The 20,510-nt window shown below is 39.3% G+C and overlaps 1 protein-coding gene across 3 annotated transcripts in view; it reads left to right on the top strand.

Moving 5' to 3' along the window:
• The window catches only part of abcc8 (ATP-binding cassette, sub-family C (CFTR/MRP), member 8), a 181,210-nt gene that overhangs the window by 48,626 nt on the left and 112,074 nt on the right, over nt 1-20,510 (top strand). For all 3 annotated transcript variants that reach the window (XM_063061994.1, XM_063061996.1, XM_063061995.1), the window contains 3 exons: nt 6,421-6,663; nt 17,109-17,297; nt 20,076-20,240. In XM_063061994.1, the coding sequence (XP_062918064.1) occupies nt 6,421-6,663; nt 17,109-17,297; nt 20,076-20,240 (597 nt within the window). The remainder of the gene's footprint in view (nt 1-6,420; nt 6,664-17,108; nt 17,298-20,075; nt 20,241-20,510) is intronic.

The raw sequence follows: 20,510 nt of genomic DNA, 5'->3' as shown, positions 1-20,510 counted from the left end.
TGTGTAGTGGAAAGTATATTGACTGGCTGCATCACAGCTTGGTATGGAAACACCAATGCCCTTGAATGGAAGATCCTACAAAAAGTAGTGGATATGGTCCAGTCCATCACTAATAAAGCCCTCCCCACTATTGAGCACATCTTCATGAAGCACTGTCAAAGGAAAGCAGTATCCATCATCAGGGACCCCCATCACCCAGGACGTGCTCCCTTCTTACTTCTGCCATCAAAAAGAAAGTACAGGAGCCTCAGGACTCACACTACTAAGTTCAGAAACAGTTACTGCCCTCAACTATTACACTCTTAAACCAAAGCAGATAATTTCACTCAACTTCACTTGCCCCATCATGAAAATGTTCTCACAACCAATGGACTCCCTTTCAAGGACTCTTTATCTCATGTTCTTGTTAGTTAAAGCTTATTTTTTTTTTATTATTATTATTTCTTTCATTTTGTATTTGCACAGTTTGTTGAGTTTTACACACTGGGTGAACATTCAAGTTGGAGCGGTCTTTCATCGATTCTGTTATGGTTATTATTCTGTAGATTTCTTGAGTATGCCTGCAAGGAAATGAATCTCAGTGACAATGTATATGTACTGTACTTTTATAATAAATTTACTTTGATCTTTGAAAAAGCTTTCACCAATTGTATAGTACTAGATTCCAAGCATCACAGGTCCTCACCCACCTGTGAATAAATTCACTAGGGGTGACTATTATTCTTGGGAACATGGAAGAGAGGATTATCCCATGCAGCACGAGCCCATTCTGCTCGTTAATGAGAATATGAGATATGTATCTGAATTCCATTTGCCTGTAATCAATGTTTACATATTTTATCTAGCAGGAATGAAGTTAAGAAATAATTTTGCATGCAAAACAAGGTGAAACTATGAAACTACTTCGTGAATAGATGAATGGATTCTCATTCAGTTAATACCTCTCTATCTGAAACTGGTAGACTCTTTTTGGGTAGACTTTTTTGATGGACTATTTTTGATAAATAATGGAAACAAAATATGTAGATATCTATTACAGGTGAATGGAATTCAGATACATATCTTATTAAATAGCAGAATGCGCTCAAGTTCTCCATGGCATAATCCTCTATTCTATGTTCCCAAGAATAATAGTAACCCCAAGTGAATTTGCTCACAGGAGGGTGAGGACCTGTGATGCTTGTTTCCATTATTTATCAAAAAATAGTCCACTTTAAAAAAAAGTCCATCTAAAAAAAACTCTACCAGTTTCAGATAGAGAGGTATTAATTGAATGAGAATCCATTGATCTATTCAGGAAATAGTTTCATAGTTCCACCTTATTTTGCATGCAAAATTATTTCTTAACTTCATTCCTACAGAACCTGTTTCTGATCTTAAGATTACATCTTTTTGTCTGAAGTGTTCTCACTAGAAGCACAGCTGGAACCATTTTCTTTTCAAATTTGCCTTAGGCTAAGGCACTGAAACAATTCTATCACTGCGAAAGTTTAGGAGGAAATTTAACATTGATCCATCTGATATCTCTTCTTAATTCCCTTGATGTAACTTTAAATTGAACATTTGAATCCCTTCAAGAATCCACCTTTGAATTTTCCTGATTTGTTTCACTCAATGTTGTACTAACTTGATTATGCACAGTTCACTACTATATCAGGAGAGTTATAGGAACCCAAGTCAAATAGAATTATTTATATAATTATCTTGCTTGTTAAACAGTCAGAATGTAGATTGACATGACTCTTACATAGCCAAATAATTCATTGCTTTAAAAATAAAGTGTAGCAAAGTCTAGCCTCTTCAAATTGACACCAAGCATCAACAGCTTGCTTCATCTGGTGAAAGTCATGACTTGTAACATGATAATCCTTCTGACAAGCAATATGAATATAATTTCCAGTGCAGCCTACTTCAAGTGAGAAAAGTCATGCCTATTGTTTATCAATTTAAAGTTTGCATGGTTGCTAAGTGCACTTGAAGTACAGGAACACCATGATCATATTTAATAGCAAAGCAGGCTCAAAAATTCTTGTAATCTATTGTTGCTTATGGTATGAAAATATCAAAAAGTAATTGTTCAGTATTGTGTCTGTACCTGTGTCTGGGTGTGTCAGAGAAAGAGAGGGGAACAAAGAGTGTTAGGTGGGGAGACGGTGGCTGACGATGGTACTGTGATAAGAAGCAAAATTGTGACGTGGATGTGAAGAGAAACTGATAAAGGTAGATCCTGTGGATCAGGTAGGATCTTAGTCAGGTTCCACAAGCAAAAATTTCACAGAATTCTTGGTACTGTGCAGCATCAGCTGGTGGAATGCCATGGTAGATCCACCAATTAAAGTCTGTCAGTAGATCTAGGATTTAGGCATTTGATGCAGGGCTATGGAATGGGAACAAATGATGGGATCAGTATAGCATCATTTTAGCAAGGAGCCACAGATATTGGATTGAACAACAGTTTCTGAACTGTAAACCTTTACTGTTCATGATCATTTCCATTTCCTTTTTCCATAGCTGCATCTATGACAAATCACTGAGTGTCCAGGCATTTCAGTTCAGAAGGCAACTGTTACTAATGACCAACAGTTCCACCCTCAATGTCTTCAACCCAGGTAGTACTTGTACTGCCAGCAATCTGAAAAAGCTGTCTTGAGTGGAAAATACCAAAAAGTGATCATGTTCCTCATTCTGATCATCTAAGGGAATATCCTTCAGAATGAAGCATGAACCTAGGACTCAAATGAAACCATATGTAAACTGATCGATATGAATTGTCTCCAGACACAAATTTATTCTTTGTATCCTCCTTATTTCAGTCCCAAATGGCCTATTCCTTTTCCTCAGACTGTATGTGCTTCATGTGAAAGCATGGCTTTGCTTGCCTACATGCTACGTGTGTGCATGATTTTGCCATCAGCAGGTCGCCCATGTTACCCTACCTGCTGCCTCAGTTAGTGATGGTAGTTGAACAGCCATAGAATAATGGCACAATGATTGTTGCTAAGATACTGAGATAGTGGAATACTTGTTATTTATAGGAAAAGTAAAGGATCATAGTCTGCAATAGAGGAGTGAGGGAGGTTGGGGAAGAGCAGTCATCTAATCTGAGTAAATATGCAAAAGAAGTTGAGGGTGTGGACACAAGCTGGTAAAAGTACTGATGTAGTTAATATCATCATAAAGAAATGAACAAAGCACTAAATTATTTTTCAGGAGTGTCAGAATTGAAAAGCAGAAAATTCTGTATTGAAAGTAGAACAGTGGGCAGTTCTGATCATCAAATCCTAAAAAAAGGGCAGATTTACTGAAGAAGTTAACATTTCCATTAATGTTATCAGAATGAAAGATTCAACAGACTAGGCCAGATCTTTCTGGTTATGGCAGGCTTTAATGGAGCAGATATAGAGAAGATGATCCTGTCTAAAGTTGCAAGCATGGAATGACTTTTGGAGGTTGAATAGATTGCATTGATGTGACTCTGGCATGCTTAGCTCTACCGATTAGAGGTGAATTTCAAGGTAGATGTTTCCAACTATTGTGAAAGACCAGAACCAGGAGCCATAAATATCCAATACTCAGGATCTTTTCACCAAATATGATGAAAATATCAGTTATGAATTGTCATATTAATACCAGAGATGAGAGCGTTTATTTATTTTGCAAGGTGATACAGCACATAGAAAGCATCTTTAAAACATCAGGGACCCATGGATAATACTGACCTCAGAAGCTCATGTGTGGAGTTTACATCTTCTATGTTAACTTGTGGGATTCTCCTCTGCGCTCTGATTTCTTCCCACGTCCCCAAGGTTAGTTGACCCCTGTAAATTACCTAGGAGCATAGTTGGGTGTTTAGGATAATCAAACATGACTTAAGAAGCATAGGTGGATGGTTAGGATGATTAAAGAGGAGTTATTGAGCAAAAGAACAAGGCAAAGTGCATTGCAGGAGTATAAGGAAATAAGGAGGGAATAATGGAACCGATAGAATTGTTCTAATGGGAACTACAATGGGCCTGATGAACTGAAATTGTTCCCTTCTGTATCACAGTAAGTAAGAACTATACTGAAGTGTTTTTCATAATTCCTCCTTACCATGAGGTGGATTAGCAAGTTTCTAAATGAAGTTTGCTTCTTACTTCAGACAAATAATTTATTATAGAATTTCATTATATATTCTTACATATTAGAATAATCTTTAATGATCTAGGTAATTGTTATTCCACTTGACTTTGGGGTTTTTGCCCAAATGGGCAGAAAATTATTTTGTCTATCCGTTACTATCTGGAAAACTGCAAATGTCACTCCACTATTTAAGAAGGGAGGGAGGCTGAAAAATGAAAATTATAGGCCAATTATCTTGAATTCAGTGGTTGGGAAGATGTATGGAGTCCATTATTAAGGATGAGGTTGCGGGGTATTTGGAGGAAAATGGCAAAATAGGAGAAAGTCAGCATGGTTTCCTTAAGGGGAGATCTTTCACAAATCTGTTGGAATTCTTTGAAGAAATAGCAAGCAGAATAGGCAAAGGGGAGTCAGTGGACATTGTGTACTTAGAGTTTCAGAAGGCTGCTGCACGTAAAGCTGCTTAACAACATAATTGTACCTTTTGGAACAGACTCATTCAGCTCCACTGTCATAAGGATCATTATAGAAAATCTTTCCTATCAAATGCAATAAGCACATACAGCAGTTCATCTCTGTACAACAGGACAACACACATCATAGTACAATAGTTTCTGTTTTATTATTTCGTACATTATTATTGTACGTTGGTACATTATTATTGTGTATATTATTATTCTGTACATTATTATTTAAGTAGTGTTTTTTAAATGTTGTTGCTGTAACAAAAGAATTTCCTATTTGGGATCAATAAAGTAATTATTATTAAGAGCCCATGGTATTAATGGAAAAATACTAGCTGGCATGGATAGAAAATTGGCTGATTGGCAGGAGGCAAAGAGTGTGATAATGGGGGCCTATTCTGGTTGGCTGCTGGTGACTCGTGTTCTGCAGGGGATGGTGTTGAGACTGCTTTTATTCACGTATGTATCAATGATTTGATGACAAAATTGATGGTTTTGTGGCCATGTTTGCAAATAATACAAAGATTGATGGAGAGGCAGGAGGTGTTGAGGAAACAAGTCTGCAGAAGGACTTAGCCAGATTAGGAGAATGGGCAAAGAAGTAGCAGATGGAATATAGTGCAGGGAAATGTATGGTCATGCAGTACGGTAGAAGACATAATGGTGTAGAGTGTTTTCTAATAGGGGAGAAAATCCAAAAATCAGAGGTGTAAAGGGACTTGGGAGTCCTCATGCAGGATTCCCTAAAGGTTAACTTGCTGGCTGGCTTTGATGATAAGGAAGTCAAATGCAATGTTAGCATTCATTCTGGGAGGACTAGAATATAAAAACAAGGGTGTAATGCTGTGGCTTTACAAGGCATTGGTCAGACCACACTTGAAGTATTGTGAGCAGTTTTGGGCCCATTATCCATGAAAAGATGTGCTGGCATTGGAGAGAGTCCAGAAGATGTTAGTGAGAATGATTCTGGGAATGAAAGAGTTAGTGTATAAGGCGTGTTTGATGGTTCTTGGCCTGAACTCGCTGGAGTTTAGAAGAATGGGGGGGGGGGATCTCATTGAAATCTTTAGAATACTGAAAAGCCTAGGTAGAGTTGATGTGGAGAGGATTTTTCCTGTAGTGGGGGAGTCTAGGATAGATGGCACAGCCTCAGAATAGAGGGACGTCCATTTAGAACAGAGATAAGAAAGAATTTCTGTAGCTAGAAGTGTAATGAATCTGTGGAATTCATTGCCACAGATGGCTGTTGAGACCAAATCATTGGCTATAATTAAAGCGGGGTTTCACAGATTCTTGATTTGTCAAGGCATCAAAGCCTACGGGGGAGAGGGGAAGTGAATGGGATTGAGAGGGATAATAAATAAAGAATAATGGAATAGTAGAGCAGACTCGATGGGCCAAGTGACTTAACTCTGCTCCCATGTCTTTTGGTTTTACTGGCTGCTCTACAGTGACTCTTAGTGAAAGGTGTGTGTGTGAGTGTGCATGTATGTACCTATTCAGTGCTTGCAAGAAGCAGAATTTGTTATGAAATAGCTCAACTGTCACAAACCTTGCTGATGCAGTCAGTCTGGACTCACAAAAGAAGAATAGTCACCTAAGCAAAATGCTGGAATGTTACAGACTAACTGGAAATTTTGTTCCAATTACACTTGCAACCTCATGAGAAAATAAAAAAAAGAGAAATTACTGAAGAATGTATATATGCTCCCTTTCCTTTATGTTGTTTGCTAAAGAACATGAATAATTCTTACTGTTCAATAGTAATATAAAGTGTAAACACTCAACTTTATCATTATTTCAATTATTAACTCGGGTATTTTTTTTGCTATAGCGATATATTTTCTACAAATACTCAAGAGAAGTGAAACCTCCAGAAGACCTGCAGGATTTAGGTGTCCGATTCTTGCAACCATTTGTGAACCTGCTCTCCAAAGGCACCTACTGGTGGATGAACACCTTCATAACAACGGCACATAAAAAACCCATTGACCTTAAAGCCATTGGCAAGTTGCCTTTTGCCATGAGGGCAATAACCAATTATACACATCTGAAGGAAGCATTTGAAGTACAAAAGGTAGCTCACTTAAATACTTAGAAATGTTTAGTTTTACTTTCTGTGTTGTTAATAGTCTGTGCTTTGTTTCAGGCTATTTTGACTAACCAAAGGGCAACTCCCAACACTCAACAAAAGTTTGTACTGGGCCATGAGGAGAGTAATGTTCAATGCCTCAGCTGCAAATCTAACTATTGTTAAATACTTCAATCCAGGATAGGGGTGGAAGAGCAGTATCTTCATGTTTCCTTTCTAGGGAGAGAAAAAGCAGGTAGATTCTCCTGCTTCAGGTCAAGTACAAGATGCATGTGCAACAAGGCATTATGATGAAATGTGAGAAAAGGAACAGCATTGGTGTGGCTGTGAAATCCCACCATGGTTACATTGCCGACTGATACTAAGATAGCACCAGAGCAAGCAGCATAAAACAAACTGCTGGAGGAACTCGGCAGGTCAGGTAATAGACGTGAAGGGAAATGGACAGTTGACATTTTCAGTCAAGACCCTTCACCTGTGCCTTGACCCAAAATACCCGCTGCCCATTTCTTGCCACAGTTGCTGCCTGACCCATCGCGTTCCTCCAGCAGTTTTCACTTTGCTCCGTGTTGCAGCAGGTCACCAGAACAAATTGACATGAATTGCTGTACCCTTGGATCCCTCTTCAGCAAAAGCCACTATCCTCAGTAGAAAAGTGTAAATGCCGAGAGGAGAAAGAAATAACATAACAATTAATGCTGTTTTATTTGATATTAATATTTTGTAATCAATTTATCAAAATACAAGTTAGAAAATTTTATCGGTGCAATAACAGTTATGGATTCTTCATATCTGCGCATTCTGCACTAGTTCTGAAAACTATTTACAATAATGATTAGTAAATATGCCACAGTAGCGTAGCAGGAACCATACGCTATTACAGTTTAGGGCATTGAAGTTCAATTCTGGCACTGGAAGGAGCTTGTATGTTCACCCCATGACTGCATGGGATTCCCCCAGATGTTCGAGTTCCCTCCCACAGCCCAAAGGTGTACTGGTTAGTAGGTTAATTGCTCATTGTAAATAGGCTAGGTTACAATAGGTGGGTTGCTGGGCAGCGCGCCCATTGAGCTGGAGGGCCTGCTCCATGCTGTATCTTTAAATAAATAAATACCATTCATAAAAGAGATCATTTCCACCTTACTGGCTGCATGAAACAGTTCATCTTTCAAATATTCTCACCGGAGCATGCGAGCACCACACATTATTAGTAACGCTTCATAAAAATGTCAGTCAATTATTTGAATCACCGCAATATTCATTCACTGACTGTTTTAAAAGACTATGTTTTGTTCATTTCACTAACAAGTCACAATGAAACTATCATTGCTGCCTTAACAAAAATAGTCCCATTGTTTTGCTACCACGCTGTTCCAAGAGTACCTGAGTGACCAACAATTCTCATATTCCTTATGCACTTAAATAAATTTCATTGTTGATTTTAGAAAATTAGAATTTGTCACTGCTGTCTTATAGTCACCTATGGGGCAAATTACAGTTCCCCACAACAACAAGTTTTACTTCCAATGACATCTTGAGTGGTGACTTAATTACTTTTCTCTTTAAGTATAAACAGAATTTTCTGTTCTTTGACTGCTAATTAAAAACACTTTATAAAGCAGCTTGCCGATCAGTTAAACTAGACTCTGTGAAATTCAGTTTCCTTTTGACTTTAACTTTTGGTTATGTACAACAAATGAATCTCAGACACCCAGTTATTTATAATTAAAATCCTGTTGGAATAAGGTAATTTGTCAATTCTTCTATAACTACCAGTTTCAAAGTCCAGCATTCTTTGTGACAGTCCGTATCAAAGTCCCTCCTAAAGTAAGAGAATAGATATCCACAACATGTTGGAGGAACTCAGCAGGTCGGGCAGCACCCGTGGAAACGATGAGTCGACGTTTCAGGCCGGAACCGTTCATCAGGACTGTAGGGGGAAGGGGCAGAGGCCCTATAAAGGTGGGGGGAGGGTGGGAAAGAGAAGCCTGGTAGGTTCCAGGTGAAATACCAGTAAGGGGAAAGACAAAGGGATGGGGGAGGGTCCCAGCTATGCCTGCCTCTTTGTTGGTTATGTGGAACAGTCTGTGCTCCAAACCTATTCTGGTACTGCTCCCCAACTCTTCCTTCAGTACATTGACGACTACATTGGTGCTGCTTCTTGCACCCATGCTGAGCTCGTCAATTTCATCGACTTTACTTCAAATTTTCACCCAACCCTCAAATACACTTGGTCTATCTTGGACACTTCTCTCCCCTTTCTCGTTCTCTCGGTCTCCATCTCTAGAGACAGGCTGTCCACTGACACCTTCTACAAGCCCACTGACTCTCATAACTACCTCAACTATACTTCTTTCCACCCTGCCACATGCAAAAATGCCATTCCCTATGCCCAGTTCCTCTGTCTCCGCCACATCTGCTCCCAGGATGAGGCTTTCCGTTCCAGGACATCTCAAATGTCCTCTTTCTTTAAAGATCGTGGCTTCCCATCTACCGTCATCAATGATGCCCTCACCCGCATCTCCTCCATTTCCCGCACTTCGGCCCTCACCCCATCCTCCCGCCACCACAACAGGGACAGAGTTCCCCTTGTCCTCACCTACCATCCACCACCCTCCGGATCCAGCACATTATCCTCCGCAACTTGCGCCACCTTCAACAGGACCCTACCTCTAAGCACATCTTTCCCTCTCCACCCCTCTCCGTTTTCCACAGGGATCAGTCCCTCTGCGACTCCCTTATCCACACATCCATCCCCACTGATCTCCCACCTGGCACTTATCCCTGTAAGCCTAAGTGCTACACCTGTCCCTACACCTCCTCTCTTGCCATCATTCAGGGCCCCAAACAGTCCTTCCAGGTGAGGCAACACTTCACTTGTGAGTCTGTTGTGGTCATCTATTGCATCCGGTGCTCCCGGTGCGGCCTCCTCTACGTCGGTGAAACCCGACGCAGATTGGGGGACCGCTTCATTGAGCACCTCCGCTCCGTCCGCCACAACAGACAGGATCTCCCAGTAGCCACCCACTTCAACTCTGCTTCCCACTCCCATTCACATATGTCCATACATGGCCTCCTCTACTGCCATGATGAGGCTAAACTCAGGTTGGAGGAGCAACACCTCATATACCGTCTAGGTAGTCTCCAGCCCCTTGGTATGAATGTAGAATTCTCCAATTTCTGGTAATTCCCCCCCCCCCCGCTTCCTCTATCTCTATTTCACTCTGCCCCGTCCCCCAGCTGCCTATCACCTCCCTCATGGTTCCACCTCCTTCTACTACCCATTGTGTTTTCCCCTATTCTTTCTCCACCTTTCCTGCCTATCATCTCCCTGCATCCCCTCCCCCACCCTTTGTCTTTCCCCTTACTGGTTTTTCACCCGGGACCTACCAGGCTTCTCCTTCCCACCCTCCCCCCCACCTTCTTTATAGGGCCTTTGCCCCTTCCCCCTACTGTCCTGACGAAGGGTTCCGGCCCGAAACGTCGACTGATCGTTCCCACGGATGCTGCCCGACCCGCTGAGTTCCTCCAGCGTGTTGAGAGTGTTGCTTTGATCCCAGCATCTGCAGATTATTTTGTGTTTAAGAGAATAGATATAATTTTTATAACCATTTCAGGTCATGTTAAAATGATGAATATTGTTTTCTATTTCTAAGTCCTCTGTTATTATTTTTTTCATACTGATTGATTTCTGCAGAGTTTGCAGGTGACTGTGGGTGAAAGGAGATTAACGAGATGTTTTCACATCTCTGTAACCCATACTTCGTAAGATATTCAAGGATGTTTCAAATTAGCAATTATTTTTGTGTGAGTGGTTATTTTAAATGACTTACAACCCTTGATCAGGATTGTTCATCTACAAACAAATTGCATTCAGTGAACTGTAGTGTTACTTATTCATGAATCATTACAGTTACATAAAATCTGGTGTTTATGTCCAATAAGTGGTTGTGACTTATACAATAGTGAATCACATTAGCTGCGGCTGCATTCGACCCCACCACATTGCCTCAGATGCTGAAACTAAGCCCTTGTCAGACTAATGCTTTACCGATGTTGAAATTTTTGCTCGAATCTTCCTTCACACCACCCCTGGAGATGTTAGCTACTGGACACAAATGCTGACTCCCCATACCTGACCCACTCTGCTGAATTAAGATTTCAAATAAGGGGCAAGAAGAGAGATATAGCTCTGGTGTGGGAGAGAAAATGGAGGGAAGATGAGGGACTTGTGACAAGTATTGTGCTTGTGAGAGTGGGAGGAAGGGATGAAAGGTGAGAAAGGGAGAACTTGATATTCTCCCGCTCTCTCACTTTCACCCCTTCTCCCTCTCCCCCTCTCTCTCCCAAGCTCGCCCTGTCTCTCTCCCACGCTCGCCCTCTCTTTCTCTCTCCCACGCTCGCCCTCTCTCTCTCTCTCCCATGCTCACCCTCTCTCTCTCCCACGCTCGCCCTCTCTCTCTCTCATGATCACCCTCTCGCTCTCACTCTCACGCTTGCCCTCTCTCTCTCCTCCTCTCTAACACTCTCACCTCCTCTCTCACTGTTACCCTCTACCTCGCCCACCCTCTCCCTCGCCCTCCCTCCCTCACACACACACTCTCCCACACACACACACTCTCTCTCTTTCTCCCACACACTCTCTGTCTCCCACACACTCTCACTCTCTCTCCCACACACACTCTCACTCCCTCTCTCTTTCCCACACTCTCTCTCCCACACTCTCTCTCTCACACACGCACTCTCTCTCCCACACACTCTCACTCTCTCTCCCACACACTCTCACTCTCTCTCCCATACACACTCTCACTCTCTCTCTCTCTCCCTCCCACACACTCTCTCTCTCCCACACACACACTCTCTCTCTCCCACACACACACTCTCTCTCCCACACACACTCTCTCTCTCCCACACAGACTCTCTCTCTCTCCCACACAGACTCTCTCTCTCCCACACAGACTCTCTCTCCCACACACACTCTCTCTCACACACACTCTCTCACACACACACTCTCTCACACACTCTCTCTCCCACACACACTCTCTCTCCCACACACCCTCTCTCTCCCACACACCCTCTCTCTCCCACACAATCTCTCTCTCACACACACTCTCTCTCTCTCCCACGCACACACTCTGTTTCTCTCTCCCACGCACACACTCTCTCTCTCTCTCTCTCCCACACACATTTTTCTCTCTCACACACCCACTCTCTCTCTCCCTCCCACACATACACTCCCTCACTCTCACACACACACTCCCACTCCCTCACACACCCACTCCCACTCCCTCACACACATACCCTGTCTCTCTCACACACACACACACACTCTCTCTCGCTCACTCTCGTCCTCTCTCTCACACTCCTTCACCCTCACCTTCAACCTCACTTTCACCCTCAATCTCACCCTCTCCCTCTCCCTCACCCATTTCCTGTCCCTCTCTCATCCTCTCCCGTATCCTCTCTTTGTCACACTCTCTCTCTCTGTCACACTCTCTCTCTGTGTCACTGTCTCTCTCTGTCTCTCACTCTCTCTCTCTGTCACTCTCTCTCTCACTCTCTCTGTCTCTCTCACTCTTTTCACTCTCTCTCACTTCTAACTCTCACTCTCTTTCTCACTATCTCTCACCCTCTCTCACACTGTTCCCCCACCATCATCCTTTCCCCTCCATGCTGCAGTTCCCTGTCAGTTTTCCTGCTGCCTTATTATTGAAGTATTCATAGTCAGTATATGGCTGCTTTGCAGCTGTCTGTAGATACAGAGAAGCACTAAAGTTTCAGGATTTCCTTTCTAAACCCACAAATCATGTGGCATGGCCAGTGAGCTGTACCAGAGAGTGATCATGAAGGGCAAAGAACATTTTATAAAAAAGACGCTGGATAGTTTTTCAAGAAGCGCATTTTCTAAAAATTGAAATTCCCAGAAGCTGGGCAGAAGGGGCTATGGGTGGAACTTACAAATTGGTAATAATAAATTTACAACAGTTCTCGGAACTATTAGAGAATATATGACCTAGAGTAAATGCAATGAAGTTTTCTTGTCTTATAATGTCATCTGTGACATTGTATGTGTTGCATTTCTCATTTTAGTAACTGGATCACCAGAGAGGAGGTCATGTTGCCTCTTCTACATTACAGCAATATTAATCATTAGAAGCTTATGGAATTAGCTTAATGAAAGCTAATGTTTCCTGTTTTTCCCTTTGAGCCTATTCTGATGTTCATAATTCAGAATATAAACATAAAAGTATGTTTCTATAAACAACACGAGTTAAAGTCTCGAGTTAATTACCAGGTCTAGAACTTTTTTAAAATCACACCAATAAAACAAAGAGGATTTGATTCTGTATGAAAGGCAATTAATTTTTTGGAATTAACTGTCCGTAATTTTATCGTAATTGGTCTGCATGCTGAAATTCAGTAACTGAATAATAATTGTTTGGCTTTCTTTATGATATAGAGCTGTCAGTGTAGGTTGAAAGATGGATGCAAGGAGATGCAGGGACATTAGATATAAACACAGCAGGTGGAATGTAACTTGGAAAATGTAACCTATTAATAATAGGCATTAGAATGCCAAACAAGGAATGAATTACTTGGGATTTGATGGTACCCACATTAAAAACATTGTCCTGAAGAACAGAAGGATGTCGGCCTGAAACGTCAAGTGTTTACCCTTTTCCATAGATGCTGCCTAATCTGCTGAGTTCATCCAGTGTTTTCTGTGTCTTGGTTTAAAAACATTGTGTAGGTTCATTTATGAGGAATGGCAGCGTGTATATGGTATTGGGTGACATAGGACCAATTAGTTCATTTCTGTACAATTTTCAGAAAGGAATAATTGAAGGAGAGCATAAATGCCCACAAAAGTAACGTGGATTGTATATTTTCATACAGCTCACAATTATATGTGCCAGCTATTCACATTAAAATATATTTGAATAAATAAATGGATAGGCAAGATATAGAGGGATGTGGACTAAATGTATGCAAATAAAACTAGCTTAGGTGGGCACCCTGGTCAGCACGCACAAGATGAGCCAAAAGGCTTGTTTCTGTGCTGTATGACTCTGTGACTCTATCTACCTTTTCCTGCACCTGTTGAGCTGTGAATTTCTGTATTTCTTAGCTTCCTCTCACATATTGTGTAATCCCTTGCTTTTCTTTTGCCTTCCGTAAGTACACTACCTCAGCATGTTTCTGCCTTCCTGACGCATCCATTGATACCTTCAAGTAGCAGCATAATTAACACTTGGGTGGTATGGTGAGGGGTTATGGGATTTGGCAGAAGAAGAGTGACTTGAGTTATAAATTGTGCTTCTTTGTACATAATTTGTAATTGGTAAGAAAAACATAAAGTGAAAATGATGGAATTGCAAAGCCACTGATAAATTGCAAGAAATAACTTAAATGAATCTTAACAAAATGGAAGTAATTCAAGTGCTCTGAATAATATTGGTCACAGAGTAGCACAGAATGCCTTCTAAAAATATACAACAGTTGTAAGTTCTTTTTTTAATCATAAAGGAAGTAATTACTCAATTTTCTCTGTATCCATAGCTTTTTAACAAAGGGAATTCATATGTTGAACATTATCAGCAGCAGAATCATTTTGACTTTGTGAACTCTGATGCTCTGCTGCAGAATTCATTTTCTAAAGATCAGAATGGGAGATGGATGAAATATGTCTGAGTTCAGTGTGCATTTTTTGTATACAGAGTATGCTAAAGAATATAAAAATTGTTATATTATGTTCAGCATTTACTTCCATTCTCCCAGTTAAAAATCTGGGTTTAAACTTTTATGTAGATTATGATCCTAGAAACTTAGTAGTGATGAGTATAAGTAAAGATTTGTACCATTTCACTATTTGGATGATATGGATGGAGGAAAGCTCTATTAAGGTTCACATCTTCATTCCCTTCATATACTCTGTCACTTTAAAAAATAATTTGAGACTTTAGATTGTGATTGATCATATCAATACAAGAAGATTTAATATTGTTAATCGGGGGGGGAGGTGGAATTAGACTAAGTATACAAACTATTGGGCTCATCTATAACTTTACCTTGTTATTTTTAAACCCTCCTTTTTATGGACAGAAGAATAATTTCTCCTTCATGTAAATTATATGTTGTCTTTCCCACAACAAATAAGTATAATTTTCAATGTAATCTAGTAAATGATTCATTCTCTCAAAAACTGACCTTTGCTACCTTTCACCATCTGGTTTTTAAATTACTTTGGTATTAAATAGAATAAAATAAACGAGAGAAAAAAGTAAAAACAATTATTTGCATCGGAACATTGTAGAAAATCAACAGTTCTATGGGTTGAAAGATTGACAACTGGTGTATCTTTATTTTCTCTTTATTAATGTAGACATTTTGCTGTATTTTCCTTTCACATTGTTGAATCTGGTGAATAAAATCACAAAGGTCAGTAATTAATAATTAATAGATGTTGATCAGCTAATTATAAGTTCTGCTAAAATAATCAATGGGCTTCAATTTTCAAAGCATCCAAAAACTGCATTGTAACTTTCCAAGAGTCTCTGACAGCCTTTGATTATCCAGAAGTTGTTAATAACTTTAGTTTTAGCATTCAGAAACATGACCATCTTCTAAAATAAAAGGTGACTGAGGCAATACAGTTATATTCATGCATACTACACATACACACACAAGTTCACAAGTGCATGCACACACACAGAACTACACGAGTGCATGCGCGTGTATGCGCACACACACACACGCGCGTACGTACACATACTCCCACATACATACATATGGATTGATGAGAGTGCTTCAAGAGCTGGTTTAGACACAAGAGGCTAAATGGTCTCCTCTATGTCATAATAAAATAGGAGAAATATAAACATGAGAATAGAAATATATATAAAAATATTTTCTAAAATTGAATTATTATAATTATTTTTTGAATAATATTCATTCCTATATTTAAGAACTTGTTATCGTTGACCATGGGTTTCCAATTATAATAATCATTTTAAAAGTTAACACTTGTGAGTAATGATTTAAAAATCACAATTTGGTCTGGTACATCAGGGAAACCAAACACAGCTATTTCCAAAGACAGATCAGCTGCCGTTAACAAGCCTTCACCACCTTCTCTCCACCAGCTTTGCTACCACTTGTATATTTCAATCTCTCTTTATCAGTTCTCTGTCACTAACACTGCTTCTCTTCACTCCACAATCACCCCGTCACAGCAACATGAAATGTGTTTAATTTCTAACCTTTTTTTTCCAGTTCTGGTGTAGATTTATCAACCTAAAATGTTAGCTCTGCTTCTTTGTCCTTTCCCTCAACCTATAGAGAGTTTCCAACATTTTTCAGCTTATTTTTCAGACTTCCAGCATCTGCAGAGCCCTGCTTTTTAAAATACATTGTTTTGTTATTTGTCAAGTCTCCCTCGTATTTGTTCTTTCATTAACCAAAATTCCCCTTAAACAATCTCATTCTTAGAGAAGATGTTACAAATTTACTTTCAGCCGGACAATATTGACTTTGTTAGTAAAGATATTATATTTTCCCTAATTCATATATGGTATGTCAGCATTCATGTATTTCCCACCTCATCACTTTTGTTTGCAGGCTATCACTATCTTGCATACAAAGAATAAAGAAGAAAGCTAAACATTATAACACAAAAAATCAACTTTGTTTCAATTTCCATAAATGTTGCTTGACCTGCTAAGTATTTTAGCATCTTATATTTTTATTTTAGATTTCCAGCATCTGCAATTTTTAAATGTTTTGACTGCATGACTTCCTGTTCCTTAATTCTTTTGTTAGTGTACACACTGTTTGATCAATTTTACTGAAATCCTATTTTTACAGTATAAGAAAAGTACAAAATCTTCTACTTTTCGGTAAAGCAGCCAACGTAATCAAAGATCCCATCCACCTTGGACATTCTCCCTTCTTCTCCCTCCCTTCGGGCAAAAGATTCAAAAGCCCGAAGACAAATATCGTCGGAGTCAAGGACGACTTCTATTCTGATATTAAATGAACATTGATTGGTCCCCTAGAATGATAAGATGGACTCTTGACTACAGAACATATCTTATTATAACCTTGCACCTTATTGTCTACTTCTCTGCACTTTCTCAGTAACTATAATATTTTATTCTGAATTCTGATATTGTTTCTCCTTGTGCTACCTCATTGTACTGATGTGATTAAGTAATCTGTATGAACGGTATACAAAACAAAGTTTTTCACTTTTATCTCGGTACATGTGATAATAAACCAATTATCAATTTATCGCATAGGGTTTGAAATTGGTCATCAAAGAGCTTGTTTCTCAATGCAGTGTGGTATAGTGGCATTACTGAAAATCTGATTATATGTCATGGAGAATGTACTGAAAACTTCATCAAAACATGTTTTACTTTTTGTTATAGAAGAAGGGTACTGTTGGGCCTCAGGAATCAAAGCTGTTTTGGCGTGTGTTGCGGCAGGCTTTTGGTCGCCCAATCATTCTCAGCAGCACGTTTCGTATTATGGCCGACTTGCTGGGGTTTGCAGGCCCACTTTGTATCTCTGGGATTGTACATCACCTGAGCGATGAAAACAAAACATTTCGTCCACAGGTACAACAATTTTATTGCTACTCCAAAGCACAATTCTAGCATTTGTTCAGGTCAATCAGAAATCTATGTCATACAACCCAGTGTAGTTAGTTTGATCGTCTGTTAATAATACGCAGAATATCCCCATGAATTTATTGCCTATATTATCTGATAGTGCACAAGTTCTATAACTCAGTTCAGAAATGGAACAGATAGTGTGTCAGGGATTTCTCTGTTAGGTATCCTGTTCTTCCAATTTATTTTAATGAGGACTATTTTAAGTAGCAATAGAATATCTTTGTGTTCATCTAACTGGCATCCTTCTTCAACTGGGTTTATTTTCTTGCTGTAATATTTGTATGTTCCTGCAGCACACTGGCCACACCATCGGATTAAACTTGTCATACTGATAATAGCTATAACATTGTAAAGCCAAGGTAACATGAAAAAACAGCAGGATTCTCAATCAGGCAGCAGTTTCCATGTTGTAAATTTTTTAAAAAGCACTGCTAAATGAGTGACGGTTTCAAAACAGGTTACACAAAGTCAATTACAGAAAAGATCACATTAAATTTAATATCATGAGTTAAAAATAAATTCAGCTTACAGGTTTTGAAATGTCAAATCTTCAATCTTCTCTATTGAGAGCTGGCAATCATTTATATTAATTATTCAAGTTTGAAACTTTATTCAAAATTCATTTATTTAAATATTGCCACACATGTTGAGTTAAATTATTTTAATAGTTGAAATTAAACCACACCATATTAAAATAAATCATGTTAATTAGTTTAATGCTTTTTACATTATATGTCAATGATTTGGCTGATAGAATTGGTGGCTTTGTTGTGAAGTTTGCAGACGATATGAAGATAGGAAGGGCAAATGGTTCTGAGGAAGTAGAGAGGCTACAGAAGGACTTAGACAGATTAGGAGAATGGGCAAAGAAATGACAGATGGAATACAATCAAGGGAAAATCTGCAGATACTGGAAAGCCAAGCAACACACAAAAGATGCTGGAGGAACTCATCCGGCCATGCAGCATCTATGGAATACAGTGTCGGGAAGTGTATGGTCATGCACTTTGTCAACCCTTTCATTTCTTTTACCAATTTTCTAAATGTAGTGGAAATACAAAAAAACTGAAGTGCAAAGGGACTTGGGAGTCCTTGTGCAGGATTTCCTAAAGATTAATTTGTAGATTGAGTCTGTGGTGAGGAAGGCAAATGCAATGTTAGCATTAATTTAAAGAGAACTAGAATATAAAAGCAAGGATGTAATGTTGAGACTTTATAAAGTACTGCTGAGGCCTCACTTGGAGTATTGTGAGTAGTTTAGGGCCCCCTATCTTAGAAGGGATGTGCTGAAACTGGAGAAGGTTCACCTAAGTGATTCCAGGTTTGAATGGCTTGTCATATGAAGAATGTTTGGGCCTGTATTCACTAGAATTCAGAAGATTGAGGGTGACCTCATTGAAACAAGGGTGAAAGCCCTTGATAGAGTGGATATGGAGAGGATGGTTCCTATGGTGGGAGAGTCTAAGACCAGAAAGGTCAGCCTCAGAATAAACAGGCATCTTTTTAGGACAGAGATGAGAAGCAATTTCTTTAGACAGAGAGTAGTGAATCTGTGAAATTCTTAGCCACAGGCAGCTGTGGAGGCCAAGTCTTAATGTATATTTAAGAACAGAGGCTGATATATTCTTGATTGGTCAGGGCATGAAGGGATATGGGAGAAGGCAGTTGGGGAAGAGAGGAAAATTGGATCAGCCGTGATGAAGTGGCAGAGCAGACTCAATGGGCCAAATGTCCTATATCTTACAGTCTTAGTGTATTCTTGTAATAAACTCTCTAAGTTCTGATAATAAAGAATATTTGTTAACATACATGTATTACAAAGCAATAATTCAAGAACAGCTACATGATATACCACTCCCATGTATTAAATTCTATTATAATTACTTCTTCAAACATAATAACAATAAAAGAAAAGTGCAAGAAATGTTGGAAAAATTCAGCAAGTCAGGCAACATCTGCGGAAAGCAAAGCAGTAAAGGTTTCGGTGGAAGACCCTTCATCTTACATCAGAGCAGATGTCTTGCAAGACCTGTTTTACCAACACACACACATACACACAATTCTTTATTCATTTCCATAGATGCTGCCTGACCTGCTGAGTTCTTCCTGAATTTTGTGGGTGTTGTTCTGAATTGCTAGCATCTGTGGAATCACTTAGGTTATGATGTCCTGTTTTTATTTCAGATTTCCAGCATCTCTGGTTTTCCTTTATAAAAATAACATCTTGTTAAAGATTTGCATGTTATAAAATTATAAAATTCATAGATGATGTAAGAGGTAATGATGAAGTTAATACTCAAGAAGAAAGCTGTATACTGCAGGAAACTGAGAGGCAGAAAAATAGAAAGTGCAACTAATTCCAATGACATATGATTATGTATGTGAGAGCAAGCAAGGCAAAAAAATACACAGTGAATGGTAGTATTCTCAGAAATAGGAACAGAACAAACTTAGCATGCATGTTCACAAATCTTTGAAGGTCAGAGGTCATGTTGAGAAGTATAGGTGAAAGAGCAGGACTCTTCCATGTATAAGTATCAGACATTTTTTATACACTGCTCCAAATAAACCAACTTAAATAACTTTACATCCAGATCATATTTTGGACCCAATAATGTTTGAATAATTAAATCACTCAATGATGTTCATGTTGTCAAGAAATGATAGCTTCTAAAAATGCACTGCGGATGGAAAGTTACAGGCAACTTTTGGTCTCTGCAGGTCAAAATATTGGGCGTTTACTTCATTTCCTCACAGGAGTTCTTGGCCAACGCTTATGTTATTGCAGTTCTCTTGTTTCTTGCTCTTCTTTTGCAAAGGACATTTCTTCAAGCATCCTACTACATTGCCATAGAAACAGGAATTAACCTACGAGGAGCAATTCAGGTACTTGAGCTTTGATTAATGTGTGTTCATTCAGGAGATTTGACATGTACAGTTTCCAAGCAGTTGTCTTCTACTTAATAGAGGACTAATTTTCAACCCTGAGGAGGAGCAATTCCAAACATATGTTGTTATGGCAATAGGTGTAATGTATTCAAACATGAACTGTAGTGCATATTTTAATAGAAAATAATTTTTTTTTCTCTGAATATTAATGATGGTAAGTGGATTGTGTGTTATTTATATAACATGGTTAAATATAGCATTGTGCTG

The sequence above is a fragment of the Mobula hypostoma genome, chromosome 11, assembly GCF_963921235.1.
Source record: "Mobula hypostoma chromosome 11, sMobHyp1.1, whole genome shotgun sequence".
Lineage (NCBI taxonomy): Eukaryota > Metazoa > Chordata > Chondrichthyes > Myliobatiformes > Myliobatidae > Mobula > Mobula hypostoma.
This window is presented reverse-complemented; position numbering and strand designations above follow the sequence as displayed.